The sequence below is a fragment of the Leopardus geoffroyi genome, chromosome E1, assembly GCF_018350155.1.
Source record: "Leopardus geoffroyi isolate Oge1 chromosome E1, O.geoffroyi_Oge1_pat1.0, whole genome shotgun sequence".
In the NCBI taxonomy this organism is placed as follows: Eukaryota; Metazoa; Chordata; class Mammalia; order Carnivora; family Felidae; genus Leopardus; species Leopardus geoffroyi.
In genome coordinates this window covers 35,726,322-35,753,559 of record NC_059330.1, presented here as the reverse complement: position 1 = coordinate 35,753,559, position 27,238 = coordinate 35,726,322, and the positions used below count along the sequence as shown (strand labels likewise).

The 27,238-nt window shown below is 55.1% G+C and overlaps 2 protein-coding genes and 1 long non-coding RNA gene across 4 annotated transcripts in view; 1 reads left to right on the top strand and 2 right to left on the bottom strand.

The window, feature by feature from the left end:
• Window positions 1–3,058: 3,058 nt before the first annotated feature.
• On the bottom strand, window positions 3,059–10,261 carry SLC35B1 (solute carrier family 35 member B1). Of its 2 annotated transcripts, none has more exons than XM_045488467.1 (9): window positions 9,802–10,261; window positions 9,027–9,130; window positions 8,339–8,469; window positions 8,052–8,082; window positions 6,854–7,011; window positions 5,735–5,861; window positions 4,924–5,030; window positions 4,608–4,761; window positions 3,059–3,795 (listed from the first exon to the last, which is right to left on the bottom strand). In XM_045488467.1, the coding sequence occupies exons 1-9, from the start codon at window positions 10,011–10,013 to the stop codon at window positions 3,743–3,745; spliced, it is 1,077 nt and encodes a 358-aa protein (XP_045344423.1). In that variant the 5' UTR covers window positions 10,014–10,261; the 3' UTR covers window positions 3,059–3,742. The 2 variants fall into 2 exon arrangements, with proteins under 2 accessions (XP_045344423.1, XP_045344424.1); XM_045488468.1 differs by lacking the exon at window positions 9,802–10,261 and adding an exon at window positions 9,239–9,344.
• On the top strand, window positions 10,231–17,911 carry LOC123603496. The gene is made up of 2 exons (XR_006714912.1): window positions 10,231–10,344; window positions 17,713–17,911. It is a non-coding gene; the product is annotated as an uncharacterized LOC123603496 (long non-coding RNA).
• FAM117A (family with sequence similarity 117 member A) overlaps window positions 12,647–27,238 on the bottom strand; it is a 44,663-nt gene continuing 30,071 nt past the window's right edge. Inside the window, exons 3-8 of the mRNA XM_045488466.1 lie at window positions 23,094–23,189; window positions 21,036–21,146; window positions 20,407–20,541; window positions 18,842–19,043; window positions 16,973–17,123; window positions 12,647–13,872 (exon numbers count right to left, since the gene is read on the bottom strand). Coding sequence (XP_045344422.1) covers window positions 13,572–13,872; window positions 16,973–17,123; window positions 18,842–19,043; window positions 20,407–20,541; window positions 21,036–21,146; window positions 23,094–23,189 — 996 coding nt within the window. The 3' untranslated portion in view covers window positions 12,647–13,571. The remainder of the gene's footprint in view (window positions 13,873–16,972; window positions 17,124–18,841; window positions 19,044–20,406; window positions 20,542–21,035; window positions 21,147–23,093; window positions 23,190–27,238) is intronic.

Here is a 27,238-nt window from a genome sequence, read left to right as displayed (position 1 = left end):
GAACAGGGAATCCGGCATACTTGGACAGTGAACCCACTAGCCCTTGTGGGCTGGCGCCTCAGCCGAGTGGAAGGCACTGAATGAGATCACTTCCTATTCCAAGAACCTCTCTGTCCCCCCCCCCCGCCCCCCCACCCTCTTGCCACGGCAGGCATAGCCTACCGGTTCCCAGCGTAAGGACTATGCCTGTCAGAAATTGGCCTTCATCAGTAGGTGAAAACCTTCCAGAGTAAAACTCCGGGCGCTCTGGTCAAAGCCATGGCCGGAACATTTGGGGAGTGGATCTTGGAGCAGGATGCCAAGTCTCCCTTTTACAGCCCTTCCCGGAAAGCTCCCTGACCCCCACAGCCTGCTCCCCTCCTAAAAATTTCGGGAGTTAAAACATCTTGTAATCAGCCATAATGGTTGATACTCGTTTTGTTTTTTTAATGTCCTCACTTGAAAAAAATATGGAAACACCTCTGTCAGCTCACCCCACCCCAAATCATTTGCAATTCGGCTGGACCAGGATATCCAAACAGCTGGGAACCACTAGCTTCGCTTGCTGACCCGACCCGCGGGGAGTACAGGCTCGCTTCTGGGCCCTGTCTTCCCGCGGTCCTGGGTCTTCCGGTTGACGCGCCTGGGTGGGTTCCCGGCTCCCTATTCCAAATGTGGGGAGACTTGCCCTGCCCTAGCTTCTCCCCAGGAGTGTTGTCAGGGCAAATTTTCAGGAACTACAGAGCTTGGGGAAAGGAGTCCAATAAATCTATGAGATCGCGGCTCCTAAAGACAGCTGGCGTGTTCCCAGCGGGAGGGGTTGAACGATCGTGGAGAGACCCACGATGACTTCTCTGCCACGGCATCTGGAGAAAGCGACCAGCACGCCACCGACTCATAAAACACGCAAACTGTCCCGGTGACCGGCGGGACAGGACAGCAGAGGCAGCGGGCCTCCCGAGGGGCTTGGCTTCTCCCTATCTGAGGGCACAGGTCCAAGATGCGACTAGGGCCTGGGGGACTTGAGTTCTAGTTCTCTCTCTCGGGCCCATACCCAAGGACCTACCATGGGTCATCCGGCCTTCCCTAATCTGCTTTTCCATCTCTGTAAGGGACAGGTGCTTGCTCGGTCCTCTCCGGAAGGGTGTGCGGGGCTGTGGGAAAACACACTACCCGTTCCTCAGTGCCTCGCCCGAAAAGATTGCCCGTTCTTGTCCCTTTCAAAACAACATAGAATCCTCCTTTCTCTTAATGTTTACTTCCGGAATAGCCTGCCCTAGGTTTTTACCCCCAGTCGCACCGGTGGGTCGCTCCCCTCGCACTAGGCTACGAGGCGTCCAGGAAGGAGACAAGCCGCTTTTGCCACCAGCCTGAGCATAAACAGCCGAGGAGGTCGACCTGATGGCTTGACCAAAATAGGCCTAAGTACAGCATACCCCCAACGAAAAACATAGTGTTTGGGGAAACGTGTGTGCGGGCTCCCTCCCTTCTGCACATAGCTGAGAATTAACTGCAGATGAAAGCCCTTTGATCTGTAGCAACCTGAGGCATCAGGCCGCCCAGGGTTAGCGATCAACACTACTTTTGTCGGAACTTGTCTGGTATTTCACAGTCTCAGCCCAAACAGAATGTTGCCGACTTCGGTCTAACTTGGCGCGCTTGGCTCCCGCGATCCTGTAGGTAAGGATGCCCCGCCCAAAACACAAGGGCAACTTACGCCACACCTTCACCTCTGTCCCATTTGAGCCGAGCGACGCGTCAGCGCAGTCGCGGTCACCGCTCCCACTTGAACTGACTGAAGGCAGGAGGATGGCGGGGTCAGGGCGGGGGGGGGGGGGGGAGGCAGGGATTTTAAAACCCCAGTTCCTGCTTGGCTCCGTTCCCCCCTCCTTTCATCTTCCCACACTCGGGCTCAAGCCTCACCTTGCCCAGACACTCCGTTGTTAGCTCTGCGCGTCTGAGATGCAGTGATTTGTTTACCTGTCTCCCTAGTAGGCTGTGAACCCCCCCAGAGGGTAAGTACTGGTCCTCCTCAGCTTCCAACTCCCAGCAAGTTCACAGTAGGTGGCACAGTAGGGATGGGCTAGCTGGACAGACGGGACTGAACAGATAGGCCAGCACCATGCTCTTGGCGCACAGCACGTAGGACATACTTGCCCTGGTGGCAGGTGAGAGCCACGCTGCCCGCTGAAGATTCTGTCTTGCTCTTGGTGCCTAGTATCAGGCATCTCTGGGAAGGGCAGCGGCTGGAGGCGGAGGGGATTGGTCCGAGGGTTGGAACAACAGGCCCACATGTGGATCGCCTGCAGGTTCCCGGCCCTGGTCACATACATGCTCTAGCCACCTATCCAATCCACAGAAGACAGTCTGAAAGAACCATCAGTCCAAGGAGCTAACTGATGCAAACTTTGGGATGGGGGACAAAAAAAAAGAGAGAGAGAGAGAGAGAGAGAGGGAGGGAGAAGGGGTGGAGAAGGAAGGAAGTTCAGTCAGATGTACTTAAAACCTCTTCTCTCGAGGAGGAGTTCAGAATGAGAGGGGGCCTTTGGGGGCAGAACTGCAGCGACACCAGGGCCCCTAGAGAGCGACAGGAGTGCAAGCGAGGCTGGCTTGAAAGGCTGGGTAGGGGTGGCGAGGCAGCCGCTCAGGAAGGCGGCTGGGCTCCCATCTGGAGAGCCAAGGGGTTGGGGCTGCCGAACAGATGGCGTGAAAGTTGCAGCTGGTGGAAATGCACTTTCATGTGTAAAGTTCGGCCCGTGGAGGATTGCGGTTTCCAACTCTGAAGGCAGCAGTGGGCAGGTGGCTCTGCTCCACGCTCCGCCTTCTCCCCCCCCCCCCCCGCCACTGCCACCCAGGAAACTTGACAGAGGCTCTGTGCCAGGCCCCAGCCACCATGCCTTCCGCCAGCATCCCTTTCAACAGGCAGGAGCTGGCATGGGGACACCTTGGCACAGCCTCGGCGGCAGGAGGACCGCAATGCTTTAGCAGCTGACGGGGACAGGGGAATAGGATTAATCCGGCCTCCCCAGGACGGGACCAGGTGGACCGAGAACAGACGCAGAGACGGAGGGAGGGAAGCGACCTTCCCAAGCTGTTCATGATACATACGCTGGGTCTCCACTCGGGGCTCGCACGAGCTCTGGCCGAAGGGGAGGCCGCGGGGAAACGTGAAAACAAGGCAGCCGCTGTGGCTCTGGACTCATTTCCCTCCCCCCCGACTTCAAGAGAGGTTTCTTGAGGAAAGAGGAGATCTGGAGTTCTTAAAGAAAGATTTGCCCAGCAGAGCTTGAACAGAGGAAGTGATTTTCATAATCTCTGGCTCTAACAGCCAGCCCCCCGTCCTGGCGTGTTTGGACCGTCACCTGTGGCAGCAGAGACCACAATCACAACCGCAAACCTATTAAAGTTCCTCCCGGCAAGGCTTGGGCGCTTGGGGGGATTAGCCACCCAACCAGGGCACCTACAGAAAGCCTGGGCAAAGAGCGTCAGCTCTCGTCTCTGCCCTGGGCTGTGCTCCCGGTCAGCCAGAACAGAAACTGCCAACTCTGTCCTGTTAAAATCCAAGGGCTTCTTTCAGAATATGTGATTTTTGCTTCCTTTTCTTAAAAAAAAAACAAAAAAAAACAAGACAAAACCAAAAAACCCCAAACAGACTGGAACCCAGTCCCAGTCTTTTTTCCCTATTGTGTCCATTTGCCCAAGAGATGTCCGTATTTGAGATAATAACTTAAATATGCTTGAAGTGAAGGTAGTCTCTCTGTTCCTAGTGGGACGTCTTCTTGGCTCCTTTCCCAAACTTGGCATCGAGACCGAGACCTAAGGAAAGGGAAAAGATGGGCTTAGCTTTATGAGGAGAAACGCAACCTACCAATGATTTTGAGAGTAGGGGGAGGGGAGGGGACGGTCAGCCTTAGTCTCCCCAACACTGGGAGCTTTAAATAAAACTAACGTGCAGGGGCGCCTGGGTGGCGCAGTCGGTTGGGCGTCCGACTTCAGCCAGGTCACGATCTCGCGGTCCGTGAGTTCGAGCCCCGCGTCGGGCTCTGGGCTGATGGCTCAGAGCCTGGAGCCTGTTTCCGATTCTGTGTCTCCCTCTCTCTCTGCCCCTCCCCCGTTCATGTTCTGTCTCTCTCTGTCCCAAAAATAAATAAACGTTGAAAAAAAAAAAATTAAAAAAAAAACAAAAAAACAAAAAAACAAAAAAAACAAAAACTAACGTGCAAACACCGGTTTTAGTGGACTCCCTCGGAGGAAAAAAAAAAAATCACCAAGATACAGGTAATTACATATATAGAATAACATACGGTACAACGAAAAGAAAAACACGTCAAGACCTCTTAGCTAGTTCTCTCAGTGCATCCACGGCAGCACCAATCAGTAGGGAGTAAGTATAATGATTTTATCCTGTTAGGTGCGTGGGGAAACTTAAGTCGCCGGAGGAACATCACTAAAATGAAACGTACGTTAGGAAGGGTGGATTAGGCGCGATGCTTCCTTTCCTCTTTTAAAAACGTCTTCTCTAAAATAACGACATAAATTTCATGAGTATACGTTTCAGGGGGAAGAAAGTATCCCAAGCGCTGTCACTCTCTGTGTGCCCAGAGAGGCCAGCTCTGCCGGCAACTTACCCAAGAACACGAGCACGGTGCCCACCCACTGCAGGGGGCTGATGGGGTTGGCAAAGAGGATCACAGAGGCCAAAATGGTGAAGAACTTGCGAGTTGTCGTGATGATGGAGCAGGTCAGGGGGCCAAAATACACCACCGTCATGAAGATGAAACTCTAGAGAGACGGAGAGCGTGGGGGTCGGCCTGGCTCTCGGGGATCCGCCACCAGGCCTAAGGTCTGCGAGGGGCCATCGGGGCTCGCTCGGCCCACCCTCTGCCCCCCAGCCGGGTCAGTCTCTCTCAGGGAAGCCACGCCACCCCGTCATGATGCGCTCACCTGCCCCAGGGCGCTGGTCAGACCAAAGAGCAGGATGTTGTAGATGATGGTAGGGTATCTTTCGGCAAAGCTCAAGAACTCCCAGAGCTCGCCAGTGAACAGGATGCCTAGGGAAAGACGTCTGGGGGTGAGTGGCGCACGTCCCGTGCCTGTAACGGTGCGTGTGCCTGTGCACAACCCACTGGAGTACCCCACAGGAGAATGCGTGGAAGGAGTCTGTACTGTCCCGCCAGGCAGCCTCCTAGTCTTCCGATTAGGGAAACTAACTAAAGACTCTTCCGAGAGAGGCCTGGGAATCGATTCGTCGCTTCTGCCAAAGCCACTGGAATCAGGGATCCTCACGGGCTGGGGAGATACTGCCCCACGCATCGCCAGCTCAGCGGGGCCCCGAGCGCTGGTCACCTCCAGCCCTCGGCAGCCTCCTCCGTGAAGCCCACCGGGCTGTACAAACAATACTTCCCGCGTGTGTCCGGATTTGAAAATCAGGTTAGGAAGCGCTGATTTAAAAGCAAATGCGTCCACATTCGAACTATACTCGGTACACGCCAAATACTACCTCCTCTCTCTCCCTGGGTCCCCAAGGCACCCCCGTGACCCAGCCTTGACTGTGCAATGAGTAGCAAGCACAGCCTGCTGGGAAGCTTTCTCCAGGAAGGTTTCTCAGGAGGCTGGACAGGAGGGCCCCTCCGAGCCAAGAAAGGCCCTTGGCCTGGGCAAAGTTAGCAACCGGCCTCTGCGCTGGGGGTCAACCGGCGGAGGGCGGTCGGGCCTCTGGCGACACAACGGAAAGAACAGCAAAACTGCTCCTCACCAGCTCCCAGCAGCAATGTCGACCAAAGGTTGATGTTCAGCATCATGTGGTTGGAGCCCGTTTGGTAGCGAGCCCGCATGTGGTCCTGGGAAACGCCTGTCAGTCCGTCCAGGGTCAGAGACAGTAACTGGAAAAGAGAGGGAGGGTGCAGCTGGCAGTGAGGCCACCAGGCCACACCGCCACCCCCCGTCCCAGGACACGGTACTCTCAGTTTTCTGAGACCTCCTCACAAAGCCGCTGCCTTAGGACAGAGTCCCTCAGAACAAAATGCTGCCGAGCGGTCACGGGTGGGCGGTCAGGAGAGATCACGCTAGCTCACTCCCCACCCCCGCCCCCCCCCCGGCACTAGAACGACAGCCTATCTGAGCCCCAACAGTCATAATGTAATCAGAGTAGGATGGGACGCCTCCCACTTCCCAACACAACACCATGAAGCTTCGTGTGCAGGGGCCAGAGGAACGCGTTGTGATGACGCGTGTATTCTGTTATAGCAAGGACAGGGAATCTAGTCCTGGTGTGTTGGCCTCCCGGCTTGGAGCAGTGCTCTGGACTGGCTTCTGCAGTCACGCCGCCCAGATTGGAACCCCGGGCAAAGTTAGCCACGAACTCTGGCCACTTAATAGCTGTGTGACCACGGCAAGTGACTTAACCTCTCTGTGTCTCACTTCCTTCGTACGGAAAACGAAGAGAATACCACGTACGTTGTAAGGTCATCGTTGTAAAAAGTAACCAACGAATAGGTAAGCCACTGGGGGCAATGCCTAATACACAGCAAGCAACAGTTACTGTACTTTTCTTTTAAACTCTGGCTTCCGGGTTTCTCAGAAAAGCTACAGTGAGAGACACACTATTCCTTCCCTGTTTGCTCTGGCCCCACACCAGTGTTTAAATGCAGGCCTCAGAGTCGTCCCCTCCCCGGGAGGGCTGAGCTGTAGTTAAATATTTCAGGCCTCCCGCTATGGCCTTCGCAGAGCCAGGGGCCACACAGCAAGAGGCAAAGACCAGAAGTGGGGGGCATATGGAGCACCACGATCTCTCTCAAGACATATAACCCCAGGTGGGGATGCTCCCTGGCTGTGATTACTGGAAAAGGCTGCCTTTCCCACGAGGATCACGTACCAGAAGCAGCTCTCCGTAGCCAACTGTGTGGTCTTCTATCCCAACTACTTTCTTGGGTTTGTACATGAAAAGGGCCACTCCAGCCACAATTAGCAACACACACAGGTACTTGGCCATTGGGTACTTCTTCTTCAAGAGGGTAACTCCAAGGAGCATGACTACAGGGAAGAAACAGTGGAAAATTCCGGTACCCACAGGCACTGATGAGCCCGCCACTCTTCTCTGGAGGGCCAAGAAAAGACTCATGGGAGAAAACAATGTCTGAGAAGGAAGGCCTATAGACGGTAAGAGGAAGGTGTGCAAGGCTGGCTCCCGGATAGAGATGATTGGGCAACAGGGTGAACAAAGGGTGTAAGGCAGGGAAAAGGGAGAGAACAAAGGTGAAAGGTCCAAGAAGGAACAAGGCAAGGGTGGGGATAAGGGAAAAGAGAGATTTAGAGAAAGAAATTGACGATCAAAATGGGATTGAGAGGGGGCGCGTGGGTGGCTCAGTCGGTTGAGCATCCAACTCTTGCTTTTGGCTTGGGTCATGACCAGGGTTGTGGGATCGAGCCCTGAGTCGGGCTCCACCCTGAGCATGAAGCCTGCTTAAGATTCTCTCCCTCTCTCTCCCCCTCTGCCCCTCCCCCCCCGCTCATGCTTTCTCTCTCTCAAAAAAAATAAACAAAAAAACCCCACAACAAAATAGGATTTAAATTTTTTTTAACGTTTTTTTATTTTTTTTTAATTTTGAGACAGAGAGAGACAGAGCATGAATGGGGGAGGGGCAAAGAGAGAGGGAGACACAGAATCGGAAACAGGCTCCAGGCTCTGAGCTGTCAGCACAGAGCCCGACGTGGGGCTCGAACTCACGGACCGCGAGATCATGACCTGAGCTAAAGTCAGACGTTTAACTGACTGAGCCACCCAGGCGTCCCCAAAATAGGATTTAGAGTGTCTAATGACCACGTAAACACACGGGACGCCAAAATGACCGGCACGAGAAGCAGACTAGGTCAGCCTCTAGCTCAGGCACCCCCAACACCACAGGAAGTGATACGGATGACAGGATGGCAGCAGGAAGGGACGGAGGGGCGGCTCTCAAGATAGCTGAGATGGGATGACGAATCCAAAGGAATACACAGCTCTAGCAGAGGAGTAGAGGGCTTCCGACAGGAAGAGGGAGGACGGTAGATGGGGACCATCTTCTTCTGCTTACCTGGGATTGGTTTGCAGGATTTACCAAGGACCTGAAATTAAATTCAGCAAATAATATCTGAGCCATCGGTGACGTGCCAGGCCCCGTGCTATGTCAGGATGAGTAACTGTGGGGCCTACAGCAGAAACCGCAGCCTGTCATGGCCAACCCACCACCGCTAAACCTCAGCTCTCTAGTTCTTTGCCCTCTGAATTTCTCCAACCCATTCTCCTTTTATTCAAGCGAAGGAACCTTCGTTCTTTTCCAACTACTGCTGAGCCGACCCTCCTCCCACCCTGAGGTTTCACCTGAGTCGGATAGTTGACAAACTGTAGTGCTGAGTTGCTGGAGACCATGGCACCCAGATAGGAGACAGAGCAGGCAGCATAGAGCCAGCTCCGAGTGCGATCCACCCTCGCAGTGTCAAAAAACTGGATCACTGGGAGAAGACAAAAAAACATGTTAAGAGAAACCTGGTGGGCCCAGGATGGACTACTGAGCAAAAGTTGGAAGCCACATGAAAGGAACTTGTCAAATAAGACGAGCACCACAAGGTATTTCTGTCCTCTTAGACCGGGAAATCTCTGAAGATTACGCTCCCCAGTCTCACCTACGCCTAACACAAGACCGCATGCAGAGCAGGGATGGGGGCTCATTCAGTTCAAGGGACTAGTGAGCCCTGATGCAGCCCCCAGGGAACAAAGAGAGAAGCTCAAAACATGTTTGAAGCTGACGCATAAAGGAAAATCAAAGGGAAAAAGAAAAGAAAAAAAGTAAGGATTCTCCGTGGGGATCTGGAACACAGAAGACCCATTCTCTGCACATTTCTGACTCAGAAGTTGGTCTGATTTGAGGAAACAGGGTTGTACCCCGTTCCAAAGCCTTTCGTTTTGTACACTGAACGGAGAGGCTGCGAAAGTGCTAAAGAGGGTGGAGGTCTTGAGAGCCGGGTGGGTAGGGAGAGAGCACGCAACGCATTACTATACAGGTACTCACAGATCTTGGCAAACACAGCATTGATCACACATTGGATGAAGACGAGAGTTAAGGCAAAAGTGAATGTCTCCGGTTTGGCTCCCTCCCCATACTTTCCTCTTGTTCTAAGAACGAAAAGGGTTGGGGGGGGGGGGGAAGGAGAGGAATTAGTGTGTTTCCCTCAGGGTCACCTAGTATGTCCGGAACCACGGAAAGCTTTAAAACGATCTTGCTTCTCTGAACGAAGGGGCAGTTTGGTAAGGATCACTGGCCTCATTCGCAAGAGGGGCTGATTTTATTGGATCTAGAAACCAGACATCCCGGCCTGCTAATCCCGTAGACTAGGGGATGGAGCTAGAGGAAACGTGGCACATCAGACGGTGAAACGAGGTACCCCACGCAGCAGATGAAGGGGTACGGGCTACAGCAGCAGAGCCCAGGGCAAAAGAACCCGCGGTCTGCAAACATCTGGAAGGACCAAAGAGGAGCCGGCGGCACAGGCACGCAAACCTGTGTGGGGGGAGAATTCTCAGCCTGTAAAACGCAGGCCTTTCAGATCCAAAAGGAGGGAAAACAAGGGAAGAAAACTAACCAGGTCCCGAGAATTCGGAGACCAACTTTCGCGTTTTGGAAACCTAAGCAGGCACAGCGGCGGCCGCCAAGGGGTCGGGGTGCTGGGAGGGCAGGAGGGAGGGCACGAGGGGACACCCCGATCAGGGGCGGGAGGCCCGCGAACGCGGCCACAGGGGCGAGACAGGGGGTCAAGCGTGCGCTCCAGCCCCGGGGATCTGCTCACATCTTCTCCTGCAGGATCCCATAGTAGAAATAGCAGACAAAAACGCCGAGGAAGCAGAGCGGCAGGCGCAGCCGGTCGGGCACCAGGGAGCTGCTAGCGGCCATGAGACGCCCGGACGACCCGACCGGAGACCCGCTCACAGCCGGCAGCGGCAGCGGCGGCGACGGGGACAGCTCCAGCCGGACATCGCCGACCGGCGGCAGGGGCCTCATAGGAGCTGCATGCGACCGCTGCTCAGCAGGCCCCAGCAGCCACCGCCAGAGCTGCCAGTTCAGGGCCTCCGAGGGGGAAACGCCTCGGGACCCGGAAACCGCTCCCAAGGAAAGGAGATCTACCCTGCAACCTTGGCTGCGACCCTGGTGGCCAAGAGAGCCAGCCGCCCCGAAGTTAATTCCTCGCCCTCGAGCTCTTCCGATCAGGCAACTCCGAGGACAGCTGCGACCCGGAGCTCCACGGGATGGCCTACGAGCTAGGCGGGCGGGGAGTGATGACGTATGAGGATGTGGAGGTCAGCAATTGGCTGCGCTGTGCGAAGACAGACAGGTGAGTGGGAAGGAGGTTGCGGCCAGCTGGGCAAATCCCCCCGTCTCTTTCCCAGTCAGCGGTCAGGCTTCCGCTGGGTCCTAACGCCAGGAAAGTCTCAGTGGAACCTCAGCGCCCCCTAGCTGCTGCCCCGCGTCAGCGCCTCGCCCTCTGCCCGAAGACCAGGCGTTTGAGAGCGGTCCTCCTTCCAGAGCACATCCGTAGGCTTCCAAGGGTTAGGCTAACCTAACGCGTGCTGTCTCCGTGCCAAGCGGCAGTTTTCCCGGCTTCAATTAGTATTAGCCACCTTGTCGCCTCTTGGCTGTTCTGAGGATCAAATGGGCTGAGGTTTGTGAAAAGCGTCTCGTAAACCGTGAAGTGCGCTGTGTGAGTTTAAGGCATTATTCGTCCTGACACTTTCTCAACTCTGATCGGATTTCCTCACCTCCTGGAGGTGGAAATGGAAGCTCACCGAAGTGGCTTTTCTCCAGGGTCTTATGCATCCCCAGCAACGGGCCTGCCACCCTCCAGATTCTTTCCCATTAAAGGACGACCTTTTTGGACCCCCCCCTCACCCAAGTGTTGGGCCTGCATCAAGAGCTAGGGCAAGACCCCAGGGCTTTCCACTACAACCCCCAAGTGCCACTTAATCAATGGACTCTGGGCTGCTATCTGGGTAGAGCCTCCTTCTCTGCTTCTAACAGCTCACTCCTTTGGCACAGCCTCAGGCAAAGGAAGGAAACTCAGGGCAGCACCACACCCATCACTCCGGGCCTGACTCACTAAGGCTTTGGGGGTAGGCCAAACATCTCTTGGGGGGGAGGGAGGGGTAAGAGAAAGAAGACAGGGTCTGTCTTCAAACCCCTGTCTCCTTTCTATTAATGAGCCCCCCCCCCCCCCCCCCACACACACAATTTGCTCTCTCGCCCTGTAGCTTATTCCACTGAATCAGCCTGTGATTCCAGGACACCAACCAAACAGTAGCTGGGGTGAGAGACCTAGGTTCCAGTCCCCGCCCTGCCTCTTCACCAGCTGGGACTTCAAACAATTCTCTTGACCTCTGAGTCAAGTTTCCTCATCTGAAATTAATGGGAAAATACTAACAAGCAGGAGAGCGCTGTGGTCAGAAGCATGGGCACCGGATTCAAATGATCTGCTTCCCAATCTTAGCTCCCCCACTTTGTGTCTTTGGGGTGAGGCTATACAGTCTTTCTGTCTTTCTCTCATTAGTACAGCGGGATTTATCCAGTTCTCTCGCTCTTTGTGTTGTTGCGATATTTCGGTAAGATTTTAGGTCAAGCACTTAACAGGGTTTCTGATGCTCACCGAGCCAATGCCTACAGGGATAGCCTGCCTTAGGAGCTTGTCTTGCGGTCTTACAAGATAGGTGCGATTGTAGTTATTACAACTGCTGTTGGGGTAGTCAACTTTCCGCCCCGCCAGTAGGGATCGGATGCCAGGTGATAATGTTTGTAAATCGCAAAGCGCCATCAGAATGTTGGGGTGGCTGTTTCCGTTTCCCCTCAAAGCTGCTGAGCTCTTAACAGGTGCAGCACAATAAAGCTGAGCGGCTGCAAACCCCTCTGTGTTGTGGGTACTCAGGAGATGGAAAGAATGCTCCAGAAAAGCCTAAAAACCCTTCCCTAAAACTGCGCCCAGAGTTTCAGCCTGCTTGCCATTCTCTCGTCTTGTTCCCCTGGCTGGTGCAAGGAGCACCCACGACGTCAAACTTGGTCCCCCTCGCGTCCTCTCTGAAACCCACTCTCTCTAGGGAGCTTTTCAACGTTTATTTATTTTTGGGGGGACAGAGAGAGACAGAGCATGAACGGGGGAGGGGCAGAGAGAGAGAGGGAGACACAGAATCGGAAACAGGCTCCAGGCTCCGAGCCATCAGCCCAGAGCCCGACGCGGGGCTCGAACTCACGGACCGCGAGATCGTGACCTGGCCGAAGTCGGACGCCCAACCGACTGCGCCACCCAGGCGCCCCCTCTAGGGAGCTTTTCCAGACTCATCCCCACTGACTTCCGGCTTCCCCAGACTCCTTCACCCCACCTCCACCACACCCTTCATCTGGACAGCCTTTCTACGGACCCGCTGCTTAGATGTCCGTGTAAAGAATCCAAGCCTAGTGACCTGAGGACAGGAACACTGTCCATCCACACGACGCCCACATCCATGTAGCACCCGCATCCGCATCCTTACATGTTCAGTAAAGACCCCTCTTGAAGATAAGCAGGAAATGATCAATATAATACCTCCAATCTCTATCCCATTCCCTCCCCCCCTCCCCCCCCCCAAATCATGTCTAACAGAACCTCAGGCTGCTGGGAATACTTATTTATTTGGTCTATTAACACCAAGATCTGCAAAAAAACAACTTCTAAACACAGGATAAGAAAACTTGAACATTAACATTCTTCGATTTCGCGTAAGCTCTGCAGTACGGAAAATATACAAACTTCAAACAGCTGCAAAAATAGTGTCTTTGGGAGAAAATAGAGTTTCTACATCGATACAAGAAAAATAGGCATTTTTCTAATCCAACCCAGTCCTGGGGCAGGTGGAGGGTGGAGGGTCACCACTTGCCACCTGGAGGAATGCCAGCTGTCCCTCTCCCCCACTGCCCACCTGGGGCTGGGCAAGCCGGGCCGCTGCTTAAGACAATCTTAGGGTGAAAGCGAGATGAAAATGCCACTTGGGAAAACGCTTGGTTCCCATCTCTGCCAGCAGCTGCATTGGTCAAGTGTTCTGGCCCTTGAGGGCTGCTTTGGTCGGCTCCTCCAATGAGAGGGAGGCATGGGGAGGGGGGTATATATCTTCACATCTCCTCCTCCGTGTCCGGTGGGGGGGGGGGGCGGGGAGAGGGAAGGACATCTGTGGGGTCCCCTCCGATCATGGGCAGCTTGCTCCATGACAAGGTCAAGGGCGCCATATACAGCCCTTTGGACTCACACCCAGGGGTGGGGGACCCAAGACCTTCGGGGGTGAGTTTTCCACCAAGTGAGAGAGGCGGCAAGAACACAGGTGTGACTTGTGAGCTGCCCAGCTGCTAGTGGAGAAGGCAGGTCCCCTCACATTCGGAGGGGCCGGTGTCCGCCAGAAAGAGGACCCGGGGCTTTGACACGATAAATGAAAGTGCTCGAAGGCCGGAAGGGAGGGGCTCCTTCATCCCCCACCTCAGGGGAGCTAGGGAGGGGCCTGCCACCAAGGCACTGGTCTCCATGGCGAAGTGACGGGGTCAGGGCCCTCAGACCACCAGGGAACTCTGGAAAAGCACAGGCTCTTCTGATGGCGGGGTGCGCTGCCACGGCTCGAATGGCAGCGAGGAGGCTTTGGTGGCCTCTGGATCCTTCCGAGGCGGTGGCCTGGGGCTGGCAGGGGGAAGGGGGGACCCCGGGCTCGAGGGGCAGTTGCGGAAAATGAAGCCCATGCTGGGGAAGAGGGGCTTCATCAAGCTGACGGGGCAGAAGGCCGAGCCGGTCGGGTTGAAATGGACTTTGTTCTTGTCAGGACAGGAAGTCAGGAAGGCCAGGTCAGGGCCTGGGGACCTGGAGGACGGAGAGAGAAACACACACACACAGGGAGAGAAACAGCCAGTGAGAAGGGATGGGGGCATCAGGGGAGCTGGGTCTCTGTTCAAACGGGAGAAAACTACAGGCTACTAAGCCAGTCTTTACGCCCTCCGCTCTCCATTTATTAGGAATAGGGTTAAACCACAGGAAATCTACTTTATCTAGAAACAGGAGAGATTAAAGCTAGACCGGAAGGAGAACTTCCTCACGATGTGATTTCTGAAGAGGCAACCAAGGGATCTTTTCTAAAAAAAAAATTTTCTAATATTTATTTTTGAGAGAGACAGAGACAGAATGCGAGTGGGTTAGGGGCAGAGAGAGAGGGAGACACAGAATCCAAAGCAGGCTCCAAGCTGTCAGCACAGAGCCTGACGCGGGGCTCGAACTCACGAGCCGTGAGATCATGACCTGAGCTGAAGTCGGACGCTCAACTGACTGAGCCACCCAGGCGCCCCCCCAAGGGATCTTTTAATTTGAGATTTTATCAGTAAGCAGTGTTTTGGGGGCAGGCCACTTGCCCAAAAGCAGAGGCCCAGGCAAAGTGATTTTCTAAGACTTTTTATAGCCTAAAACAGGGTTTCTCAGCAACAGCGCTATGGACATGTGGGGCTGGGTAATTCTTGGTGGCAGGCAGCCGTCCTGAGCCTCGTAGGATGCTTACCCGCATCCCTGGGCCCTACCCACCAGGTGCCAGGAGCACCTGTGCCCCCCTTAGGCTGTGACAACCAAAAATGTTTCCTGACATTGCCAAACGTCCCCTGGCGGGGGGGGGGGGTGGGGGGGTGGGGAATGTCCCCCACTGAAATCTACTGACCTAAAGAATCTCATTTTTGAACACATTTGAAAGGTGTGATTTTTTTCAAAGCCCTTGCTGAGAGGCAAGGGTAACAACCGTCTGGAGAAGGCAGCCCGACCTTAATAGGAGGTCTGGGCTCTAACTTACCATGTGGTCCTGACCCGCCTAGCTCACCTTTAATGTGGAAACAACCGCCCCCACCCTTTTGGTCATGTGGAGGAAACGGGAGGATAAAAGGAGTGAGGTCAGGGAGTTCTAGAGTAAGGAATCCTTATGATAAAGAAGATGAGGGTGGGGGTGCCCGGGTGGCTCAGTTGGTTGAGCGTCCAACTTCAGCTCAGGTCATGATCTTATGGGTCGTGAGCTCGAGCCCCGCGTCGGGCTTTCTGCTGTCAGTGCACAGCCTGCTTTGGATCCTCTGTCCCCTCTCTCTCTGCCCCTCTCCCTCTCCTTCTCCCTCTCTCTCTCTCTCTCTCTCTCAAAGACCCATGGGAAGGCCTGCGGTCCCTGGGGAGTCCACAGCGGCAAGGTATCCCCCCGACCAAGAAGGGTTGAAAAGAATCGGTGTGTGCACGCACACTTAGGGATGGCGACCCAGGAGACCGAGCACCCCTCAAAGGACATGAGGGCATGACCCTGAAGGGCTTGATTCCCCCTCTTCCCTGGGAAATCCAGGCCATCTTACAGGATCAGCAGCTAGGAAAAGGAGAACGTGGCAAAAGAATTGCTAAACACAGGGACTTCCCAATAGGAAAGTTGATAACAATGAAAAGGCCGCAAGGAGCTGGGAATTTCTATCCCAGGGCATCCCGGAAAGCATTCAGTGGGTCACCACCTCTCTGAAAGGGTTAACGCAGGGGCAGGACGCTGCAGGACATGACTTTAAGACCTCTGCTGGCATCATGAGTCCATGGAAGGATCAGGACAGGCACCAGCCTTATTTCCACAAGCAACCCCAGCTCGGAGTTACTCAAGTATACTCAGCAGGCTGAAGCACCTGCTTCAGCCGCGAGGTGTGGCCCTCTTCCTCCACACCACCCCTGGGGACCCAGGGTTCTTGGAGAGGTACCAAAGCAACAGTGATGCTGGGAGAAAAACCCTGGGGGGGGTGGGGGCTGTGATTTTCTCCATAACTCCCACTCCGGCTTATAGATGGGCCCCTGCCGCTGCCATGGACTGTCCTCTCCCTTATCTGAAACGTGAACGGAGCTCTCAAGTCTCAAACCCTGTCCTAGCTACATCTTGGCTCACACGCCATGACTTACATCTTCCTGAGAATCTGCCCCGCTGACGATGAAACTGGCAGGGGGGAATGAAATGAGCTCTTAGGGCACCTGCTAAGGGGCAGATGGAAAGGTTTGGCCCTCTCTGCTAATGGGAGAAAGCAGTGGTCCAGAAGTCAATCAACATCAGAATGGGAAGGGGGGTGAAGAGGAGAGAGGGAAACAGACCACAAGAGACTCTTAAGGATAGAGAACAAACTGAGGGAGGGGGGTGGGGGGTGGGGGGTGGGCTAGAAGGGGGATGGGAATTAAGGAGGGCACGTGTTGTGATGAGCACTGGGCGTTGTATGTAAGCGATGAATCGCTGAATTCTACTCCTGAAACCAATACTGCACCGCGTGTTAACTAACTAGAATTTAAATTAAAAAAAAAAAAAATCAACATCAGAATGGCTTCTGAGTTGTCCAACCTGGGTCGGGACAATTCCATAGTCCAGCCTTGCAAGGACTGGACATTTCCGTCTGGGAGTTCATGACACTCGAACCACTGCAGCCACAGGGTGAAGACTTGACTCAGAAGCCATTAGGAGGCCGTTTGGGGGACTGTCACTGTGGTGGGGACGAGACACCTCGCCTCTCTGCCTGAGAGAACTGGTATGTTCTCTCTCTCTCTCTCTCTCTCTCCGATTACTGTCTAGCAAGCTCACGCCTTCCGAGGGGATGGAAAAAAAATAGAAGAAACAAAGGGTTTAGGTTTCAGATCTGTTTCCTTTCCACCTCCTGCAGCACTTGTGGCTGGCATGTGGGCAGAGAGCAGGTTTCCATGGAGATAACGATAAGCAAAGATTGAAGGGCTCAGAGTAGGTAATGTCAACAAGTTTGATGGTGGAAAAAGTGCAATACCAATCATCTGAAGTTGACAACGTCCCCGGGACAGAGAGTCCAAGACCGAAGAAGAGCCGGTCGGGTGGGACGGTGCAGGGGCTCCCCGCCTTCCCCAGCCCGCCCCAGCCCGCCCCTGCCCACCCCTGCCCGCCCTGTCCACAGCAGGTACTCACGTGGCCTCTTCAAACACACGTACTCTCTCGCAGCCTTCCGGGGGCTCCCGTTTAAAGACGTAGCTGTGATTGGGCCGAGGGGAGGCGGCAAAGGCAAGGACTGGAGATGGGCTGCTGTCTTCAAGGCAGGCTGGGTGGCCCGGAGAGGAGGCTGCAAACAGAGCAAGGCTGAGCCCAGTGGAGCTGAAGGAAAGGAAGGTCTCCGCTTCCCTGGGCTCAGGCCTCGGCGGAAAGAGGCGACACTGGCAGACGCGGTGAGGGGGCCGGTGGCCGTTATGCTAATCCCGGCTGTCCGTCCGTCCTCTCCCTTAGAACATCTTTGAGGTGGCCTACCAAAGTCCGTATCTCTTTGTACGGGATTAAAAAAAGTACAGCTGAGTGGATGGAAACACCAGGTCTGTTATCAATTCTGGATTCCCAGGACGTAGCCTGCAAGTGGGGCTCCAAGTCTGACTTTATTTTTTTTTTTTTAATTTTTTTTTTTCAACGTTTATTTATTTTTGGGACAGAGAGAGACAGAGCATGAACGGGGGAGGGGCAGAGAGAGAGGGAGACACAGAATCGGAAACAGGCTCCAGGCTCTGAGCCATCAGCCCAGAGCCTGACGCGGGGCTCGAACTCACGGACCGCGAGATCGTGACCTGGCTGAAGTCGGACGCTTAACCGACTGCGCCACCCAGGCGCCCCACCAAGTCTGACTTTAAAGAATCCTAACTTCCATCTCCCCGTGTTCCTCCAAGACTACCCTGCCCTGCTGCGAACGTGCCACAGCTGCTTCCTCACCATGGTCTGGAAAAGCTACCCCCTCTTCCAGGAAGAGCTCCTGTGCCGACTCAGAGAAGCCATCTTCACTCAACCCCGCTGGTGGGATAAGATTCCTCTCCCTTTCCACGCGGCGAATGTACTTTGCCTAGGCTGCAAATATTGACCTTATCTGTATTTATCTCACGTTTATTCCTTATTACCCTCTGCTCTGTTTACCTCTGTGTATCGTTAGGTCATGCCCTTGACCAGCCTCCCTCACGGGGTGCTGCGAGGACCCAACCCGGTGAGGCAGTTCCTCGGGGCTCTAGGACAGGACGATCATTATCGCAGGGAGGAAGGGCTTGGGTCTCGCCCTCCCGGAAAGGTTCCAGGACACAGGACCAAGTGGAGATCTGGAGTCAGAAAGCTTGGGTTTCAATCTGGGTCCGTGTGACCCTGGGGGCAAGAGACCACCTAAGCTTATTTTCGATCTTTCACAACCACAACCACCTTGAGACCTGTTGCTGGTGATGTGCACGGTGGACCCCCGAACGGGCTCCTGAGCATCCTGAGCCTTCGCCAAAAAATGAGGATGGGGGGCACTGCTTGCCCGGGTCACAGTCAGAAGGACATACAAGTGCAGGTGCGGAGACTTGATATAAATTATAAATCAGAATCTGGGGGCGCGTGGCTGGCTCAGTCCGTTAAGCATCCCACTTCGGTTTCGGTCGTGATCTCACGGTTCGTGGGTTCGAGCCCCGCGTCGGGCTCTGGGCTGACAGCTCAGAGCCTGGGGCCTGCTTCGGATTCTGTGTCTCCCTCTCTCTCTGCCCCTCCCCTGCTCATGCTCTGTCTCTCTCTCTCTCTCTCTCTCTCTCTCTCTCTCTCTCTCTCAAAAATAAATAAACGTTAAAAAAAAATTTAAAAAACAATCAGAATCTGTGCAGGAGGACCGTTATTACTACCGGTGTCACATATAGGATAAAAATGGTTCACGAAGATATTCTGGTCGGTTAGGAAGGAGAACTCCCAGGTGTGAAATTGATTAGAGGTAGAAAGGGCGTGGAGCCTCCCCCACCCCCCGTACCTCACGTGGGCCCTTCTGCCCCAGCCTCCTCAGCTTACCTTTGTCGTTGGGGACGGACGCCAGCTCCTCGCCTGCACCCCGGTGTTCCTCACGGCTGGCCTGGCCCGAAGGCTGGGGGGATGCCAGGGGCACGGAGGGAGAGCTGGCAAGGTTGCCAGGCTCCAGGAGGAGGAGGGGGTGGTCACAGCTGCCGCTCTGGGGGGGAGCTGGGGCGCGGTGTCCATCAGGGATATCAAGGATCTGCGGGGGAAGAGGGGGGGAAAGGACCCTCAGGCCCCTGTCTTCAGGCCAACAGAGCTGCGGTGACCCTTCAGGCCCTCCCCTCGGTTGGTCTGTCCTCTATTCGTCACACACAGCGACAGCAGGACATGGTTTTCTTAAGTCACTAACTTAAGGGAAAGCCCTTGCTAGGTCTGAAAACAGCACTTGTGGCCCAATTTAGAATTACGCATTTATTTGTATGGTTTCATCAAGGTGAGGCCCCCACCAGGCTCTAAGCCTCGAGGGCAGGGGCCTCCTCCGGATACACGAAGATGATGAACGTTCGGGAAGCGCGACAGGGGGCAGACCACCGGGCCACTGACCACGCAAGCCAGGGCAGGACAAGCACGCACGTTATGATCACGTAGAATATACCCCCGCCTCGCTTTTAAAAAATTTTTTTTTCAACGTTTATTTATTTTTGGGACAGAGAGAGACAGAGCATGAACGTGGGAGGGTCAGAGAGAGAGGGAGACACAGAGTCGGAAACAGGCTCCAGGCTCTGAGCCATCAGCCCAGAGCCTGACGCGGGGCTCGAACTCACGGACCGCGAGATCGTGACCTGGCTGAAGTCGGACGCTTAACCGACTGCGCCACCCAGGCGCCCCTGGCTTTTTAACCATCAGTGGTACTTGGACCCGCAGCTCACCAAACTGTGTGTGTGTGTGTGTGTGTGTGTGTGTGTCTGGGTGGGTCTAAAATCCTACATACGCGTAAATTAAAAATCAACTAGCAAGTAACTCATAAACTGAGGTGTGTGCCCGTTAGAATTATATTAATACTGCCCAACTGGCATTCTCCGATTGCACTGTGTCAGTATAAAAATGTGCCTGAGACTGCAGAAAAGGTAGCAAATAATTCTGCCCGGGAGTGAGGGGGGGGGCGGGTGGGGGGGGAGGATGGGGAGGCTGCACAGGGGCAACTAGGCATGAAGGATGAATGTGGGTCACCAGGTGGACGTGGGGGGAGAGGTGATGACACTCCTGAGGCACGGGTGGGGACAGTGATGGGATGGTGACGAGGGAGCAGGGAGCTGGTGCCATGGCTGAAGAGCGATGCCCAGCCCCTTCCCCCTGGCTGGGGAGCCCCCTCTCTCCACCCAGCCCGGCCCCTTCTCTTTCCACTCAGCCCCCCAAAGCCTGCCCCAGTCGCACCGCCCAGCTCCGCCGTCCTGAAGGCCAAGCCCATTTGAGCGCAACAGACTCCATTTGTGTTCCTCGCTCAGGCTGGTGTCCGCACTGCTCTGTTGAGGTCTCCGTGGTCTGGAGCCCCTGGAGAGCAAAAGTCCGCCCCCCAACCCCGGGCCACTGGCTGTCCCGCATCAAGGGCGTGCCCCACTCACCCGCAACAGCTCCTCTTCTCCCTGCTCCTTCACAAACACCTCCTCCAGCTCTTGGTTGAGCCCTTCCAGGCTCCGGTGCAGGCAGGGGCTGAGTCGCAGGACAGGTGACCCTGAGGGGAAGCTGGGAGGGGACGCCTGAGGAGGAGGCAGATGAAGGAATCACGGACCCCCCTTTCCCCCCACCCCCCGCTCCCAAGCCCTGTACAGTTACTAGTTCTGATGGGGGTATGGGGGTGGGGCAGGGGGTGAGGTCATGTCTACACAGCAGGACCAAGGGAATAAAGGAGGATCTGGGGACAGTCGCCAATTGCTACAGGAAAACTTGGTGGCCTTTTCCCCAGAAGTTTAGCGCTTCGAGAGGTCTAGAGTGAGCTTTTAGATAAGTCTGCAGGCTCACCACTGCCTCCATCGGAGACGGGCGCAGGGGTTGAGGGGAGAACCATTCCCAAGGGCAAGAAGCCCATCCGGCCTCACTCAGAGTTCAAGTTTTGGCTAAAACCACCTGGACAGCCACACGGCCACGGCACATGCAGGGTGGCAGTCTCTTGTCAACAGCTGTAAGACCCGAGAGGACGGCCACTGGGGGACGACAAGGGGCACGGGGCCCTGGGGAGGGGGCGGAAACATACCCTCAGTGCTCCCCGCACGGCGTGGTCCCCTTGGAGTGGGGAGCCCCGCTCCTTCTCCTTCCCACTGCGGCTCAGCTTTGTCCTCTGCAGTTGCTGCTTCAACTTGGTAATCTGGCAGCCCAGAGAGAGGGTGGGGGTGGGGCCGAGGCAGGTGAAGCAACGCTAAAGGGCACCGGGTCCCCCCTCCCACGCGTGGCTCCTGCCCAAGCCCGTGAAAATACATAAAAGGAGGCTGGAAAACCTCTCGTGGTGTTGTTCACGACTGTGATAATACATTCGTTGGGCAAGTTGGAGACCTTATTCACTAGATATTTATTTGTTTGTTTGTTTGCTTGTTTGTTTGTTTAAATTACCACGTACTGCACGGATCAGTTGGAAAGATGAATCAGATAGGTCGGTTTCCAAAAAATTAAAAATACGCAATGCCGAAAGCATTTTTGTCTCTCCCAGATTCCAAAGGCGTGGAAATACTACTCTATTAATAGAAATGGGAAATGAGGTTTTTGAATTCAGTCTTCCAAGTACATTCGCAGCCGTCTCACAGGCCCCGGGACCAGGAAGGGTGGAAGGATCTCCCCCCAGGTTGAAAGCAGACGGCACTGAGCAAGGAGCAGGCTCTCAAGAAGGAATATCAGATTTTATCCTGGCTTCCAGATCTTGTACCAATAACGCGTTATCATCAACGGTTTTGACTATATCCCCGTCACGTCTCTAACCCTCCACCTCCTTGCCCTCAGCTGGTGAATGCTCTGGAAATGCCGATCTAGTTAAATATGGGTCCAAAGTAAAGAGCATTCAGAGAGCAGACCTGCCGCCCAGAGCCGTACAAATTGTGACCCCTGCCAAGAAGAAAGTGGTTTTAGAGCTGCTATCAGACTCGGTTCATGCCGTGACTCCACGTTTAGGGCAAATAACTTGCTGACTCTGACAATTACAAACTCTACATACTTTGTATTTCCCACTAGTCTTTTTTTAATGTTTATTTTTTATTTATTTTTGAGAGAGAGAGAGAGAGAGGGAGAACATGAGCAGGAGAGGGGCAGAGAGAGAGGGAGAGAGAGAATCCCAAGCAGGCTCTGTGCCATCAGGGCAGAGCATGATGCAGGACTTGAATCCACGAACCGTGAGATCATGACCTGAGCCGAAATCAAGAGTCAGACGTTTAAGTCGACTGAGCCACCCAGGCGTCTCTTTTCTCTTCTTTTAAAAACAAGGCTAGGGGCGCCTGGCTCAGTCGGTTAAGCCTCTGACCTCACTCAGCTCAGGTCATGATCTCACAGTTTGTGGGTTTGAGCCCCGCATCGGGCTCTGTGCTGACATCTCAGAGCCTGGAGCCTGCTTCAGATTCTGGGTCTCCCTCTCTCTCTGCCCCTTCCCCCTTTGTGCTCTGTTTCTCTCTCTCTCAAAAATAAACAAGCATTAAAAAGAAAAAAAAAAAAAAAAAAAAGCTAGGGTCGCCTGGGCGGCTCAGTCAGTTAAGCGTCTGACTTTGGCTCAGATCATAAGCTCACAGTTCTTGAGTTCGAGCCCCGCGTTGGGCTCTGTGCTGACAACTCAGAGCCTGGAGTCTGCTTCCGATTCTGTGACTCCCTCTCTCTCTGCCCCTGCCCCACTTGCCCTGTCTCTCTCTCCAAAATAAACAAACATTTTAAAAAATTTAAGAAAAAAAAAAATGAAACAAGGCTAGATGACTAGTTAAGTAAGAAGTGAGGTTGGGGGCTTCCGGTCCCCAGAAACTCACTCTCTTTCTCCAGCCTGACTGCCTTATCTGGACACAACCTCAAAGTAAAGCGAGAACAACGGCGGCTCCCATCCTGCACTTGGCTGCTGGAGGGCACCAGCAGTCGCCGGCAAAGCCCCAGCCGGCAGAAGGGTCTGGACTCCTAAGCCGGGCCCCCCAGGCCACTGACAGCTTCGAAGGAGCCATCTCATTAGTAAAAGGCTAGATCAAGGCAGGGGGGACTGAAGATGTGAGGCCACGTTGGAGCAGACGCGTCGCCGTGCTGGGTGTGGACAGGACGTAGCTACTGTGGCCAGGGAGGCGGAGGGAGCAGTTACCTCTTTTCGGTGGTCTGTGCTGCCCCAGGACGCCGAGCGCTTGTGCGTACAGGAGCTGGCCCGCTCACCTTCAAGCTCTTGCCAGGACAGGGGGGTCTGCAGGGAGAGAAACCCCCGTGAAACAGAACAGCTTCTCAGGCAGGCTCCGGGGAAGCAGCCACACCATTGCCTGGATGGAGGCGGCGGCTCTTGGAAGGCCTCTCTCTCGTCTGTTCGTCAGCCTCCAACCTGCCCTGCCTCTTCCCCAATCCACGTCCTCCGGGAAGCCTTCCCTGATGCGCCAGGAAGGCCAACCGTCTCTTTATTCCCTTATGAAGTTTACACATGGATGTGTTCCGGGGGCTCCCCATGGCTGAGGACGAGTACTGCCCCTCCCCATCCCAACCAGCTTCGAAAGAACAGGGGCTTGGGGAACCACTGGCATCCTCGAGCCCTGGATCCTTTATGGGTCCGGCATGGCGAAAATGTCAGCAGCGGTCCCCCGTCCTCCAACTCTGACCAAAGCAGAGACTTCTGGGTAGCCCGTTTTCTCAAGCTCGTTGTGTGATTTTCCCCTGTACATAGAATCAGTGTTGGGGGCCCCAAAGTCCTCCTGAATTCACATGGGAGGGGACATTCTTAGCGAGGAGGAAGCCAGAATTCGGAACTCAGCCCCGACTCCTGACCCCTCTTGGCTTTATCACAACTCCTTCTCTTGGGCCCTGTTCTGCCTTTCGTGAGAACAGAGCTCTCAGCCGGCCCTATCCCTCCCCCCAACCCCCGGCCCTGGCTGCATAGAAGGCCAGGGGCCCAAGATCGAGACAGAGGGGGTTGGAGACCCACTTCCTGGGCCCCAACCTGAGGGAGGAAGCTGTTGGCTGAAGCATGAGGCCCAGGAGGACAAGATCACTTCCCACCACCAACACCCCTACTTCCATTCCAAGGGAGAGGCCCAAGGGGGAATGTTCCAGGGGAACCGGCTCTAACTTCTCTGCACAAGCTGCCAAACCATGAGGGCCTGGGAACCATCTCCTCCAACAGATCTGCTGACCTCCCCCGAGAGGCTGTTGCAAACAGAAAAGGGGGAGGATGGGGGGGGGGGGGAGAAAAAAACAAAACCCCGCCACCACTCACCATCCAACAGTTTTGAAGAACTGGGGGGTGACAGGCAGACTGCCCTGCGTGACAGCTGTACGGAGGGGCCACAGGGGGCTGAGTCTCCCTGGCTCTTCCCTGTCCCAGCTGCTGACCAGGACCTTTCCTGGGCCAGGCGACACAGCAGGGAGGGGGGGACGGGGGAGAGGGGGAGACAGCGGCCCCACCCTCCCTCCCTGATGCTAGCGCCACAAGGAAGACCGTCCAGGGCTCCAGTCTCCACACCCACCTCGTTCAGGGAGAGGGCACCCAGCCCGTCCTGCGGGCCCGCGGCCCAAGCCCTCGAGATAAACCTGGTCGTGACAGCAATACGGCCACCAAGCGGCTGGTCTCCTTCCAAATGCCCGTGTCTCTCTAAACTAGGGTGTCGGCAGACAGAGCCTCAGGAGAGCTGCCGCTCCTACTACAAAGTAAGGAGAAGGCGCCCCTCTCCAGGAGCCCCCTCGGCCCAGCGGACGCACGGACGCGCCTCCCCTCCCGGGGGCTCCGAAACCAACCCTACGGATCGCTGGCTCCGCTCCTCAGAGGGACGGCAAAGGGGAGGGTGGAAATGCCCATCGCCCCTCGGCCGCCGGGAAGATCCCGTGCTCACAAGGGGGGACGGGGGAGACTGGCCTAAAAGCAGCCCATCCAGGCTGCCGGCGGTTCCCCTAACATCTCTTGCAGACTCTTCGACTGCCTCCTTCCGAGGCGCGGGAGGGGGTGGAGGGAGAAAGGTGGGCAGGCACCGGAGTTGAGAAAGGGTGTGAAAATTCACGCCCAACGGGGCTCATCTCCCTCGGTCACTGTACCCCAGCTCTCCCTGCTCGGCCACATCTTCCAGCAACCGCGGCCGCCTCTGTGTAGACCGTGCTACCAGGGCCACTGCTTTGCCCCAGTGCCCGCCGATATCACTGTCTTACCGTCCATCCATCCCACGGGCCCTCCGTACCCGGCACTCATCCCACTCAGGCAAGCCTAGCTCTGCCTCCTTTCTCCCCTTTTACCCTGGATCTCCACGCCTGGCCTCACCCTGGACCTCTATGCCCGGGCTCTCCATCTAAGATGACCTGTCCTACCAACTCTTCCCAGCCTTTCCCTCGGGGAACTCTCTTAACTCGTCCACCTCGTGCTGGCTGTTCCTTTGTTCTGCGTCTGCTCGGGACAGATGGGCCCAGAGTATATACATCATCCATACCCTCAACAGATAGTTACAGCACGCATACTGCGTGTCAGGTGCCGTTCCAGGTGCCGGGGACACCACAAGGCACAAGACAACAAAAATCCTTGTCCCCTCTGAGTTGATGTTCTGCTTGGGGACATAAGAGAAAATCACAGCAAAAAAAGGGGAGAGGAATGCTGGGCAGGGGAACGTCATTTAAAAAAAGAATTTTTTTTTTAATGTTCATTTATTTTTGAGAGAGAGAGAGAGAGAGAGAGAGAGAACGGGAGACCCAGAATCCGAAGCAGGCTCCAGGCTCTGAGCTGTCAGCCCAGAGCCCGACGCAGGGCTTGAACCCACGAACCATGAGATCATGATCTGAGCCGAAGTCGGACGCTTGACTGACTGAGCCACCAGGGAAACGTCATTGTAAAGGTCAGGGACGTCCTCGCTGAAAAAGGAATGTCTGAAGGAAGCTGTGAGGGAGCTGAGGGAGTGAGCCATGTGACTATCTGAGGTAAGAGTGGGCAAGATGGAGGGAACAGCAAGCGCAAAGGCCCTGAGGCAGGAGCAAGCCTGGTGTGTTTGGGAATGATAAGGAGGCCAGCATGGCTGGAGCAGAGTGAGTGAGAGGCAAGGTAGTAGCAGATGAGGTCAGTAGGTGTGACGGCCTGAAAAATGACCCTGCAAAGACACCAGGTCCCAATCCCTGGAACCTGTAAATGTTACCTTCTACGATAAAGTTTTTGCAGATGTGATTAAATTATGGATCTCAAGGTGGGAAGCTTATCCTGGGTTATCCAGACAAATAGGGCCATTACGAGTGTCCTTACAAGAGAGACAGAGGGCAATTGGACACCCAGGGAAGAAGATAAGGTGATGTGACCCCAGAGGCAGCTGCTGGAGTGATGTGGCCACAAGCCAAGGCTCGCAGGGAGCCTCCTCAGAGCGCGTGGCCCTGCCAGCACCTTGGAAGGTGAAACAGAATTCGACTTCTGGCCTCCAGATCTGCGAGAGAACCAAGTGATGTTGTTTTAAGCCACTGAGTTTGAGGTAATTTGTTATAGCAGCCCCAGGAACTGAATTCAGTAGGTCATCCCCTGTCTGAAGGTGTTGACGCGCTGGCTTGGGGTATCTGTTGGGCAAGCCCGTGCACAAGTATGGGTCTGGGCCCCTCCGACCGAACTCAGCCTGTCAAGAGTGGGGACCACACCCTGCTCCTTGTTTCTAGCGCATGTGGATAGACAGGCCACTTCTCTGGGTCTCACCATGGAGGTCTGGGCCAAAGTCTCCACGGGGTACAGACAAGTCACAGCGAAGGAAGGCTACCCTTCAAAGAGCAACCGTTTATGGCACAACCGGGGTCAAGCCATGCCGCATGACGGCAATGGCAGCAGTCACTCCAGACGATCCTTTGGAAGCGGGATAGGGCTTGAGGTCAGCAGACCAAGATGTCGCGCTTGTCAAGGGGATTCATGCATCGGAACAGATTTATTTTAACACCCTGGCCCAAGGGGAGCAGCTGAGGGAGAAGCAGGGCTACTCACTCGCCGTGAGTGACATCAGCCAACTGTGCAGATGATGCCTGGATTGGGCAACACTGGATGTGGGTCAAACCAAGGAAGCCTTGCCTGGGCTTCTGGGCTCCCGGGCTCCCAGAGCTACATGTGGAAGGATGGCTGGGGGTGGGGGTGGGGGACAGCTTTCCAAAGAACGGCCTGGTAGAACAAGAAGGCAGGGGTCCCATGGAGCTGAAAAGCCTCCAAGCTGGAACTTCTTCCACTGCTCCCAACCCAACTCAGTTTCTACCTGGACTCCAAAGCAAGAGTCCTGGCCATGATGGCTCCAGTCACCACCGGAGCCCTGGGAA

Coding starts and splice junctions, on each gene's coding strand:
- SLC35B1 (XM_045488467.1), bottom strand. CDS start 10,013: ATGAGGCCCCTGCCGCCGGTCGGCGATGTCCGGCTGGAGCTGTCCCCG. Junction 8,083..8,338: donor TTGTCAACTATCCGACTCAG/GTGAAACCTCAG, acceptor ATTTAATTTCAG/GTCCTTGGTAAATCCTGCAA. Junction 5,862..6,853: donor GCTACGGAGAGCTGCTTCTG/GTACGTGATCCT, acceptor TCTCTTTTCCAG/TTACTGTCTCTGACCCTGGA.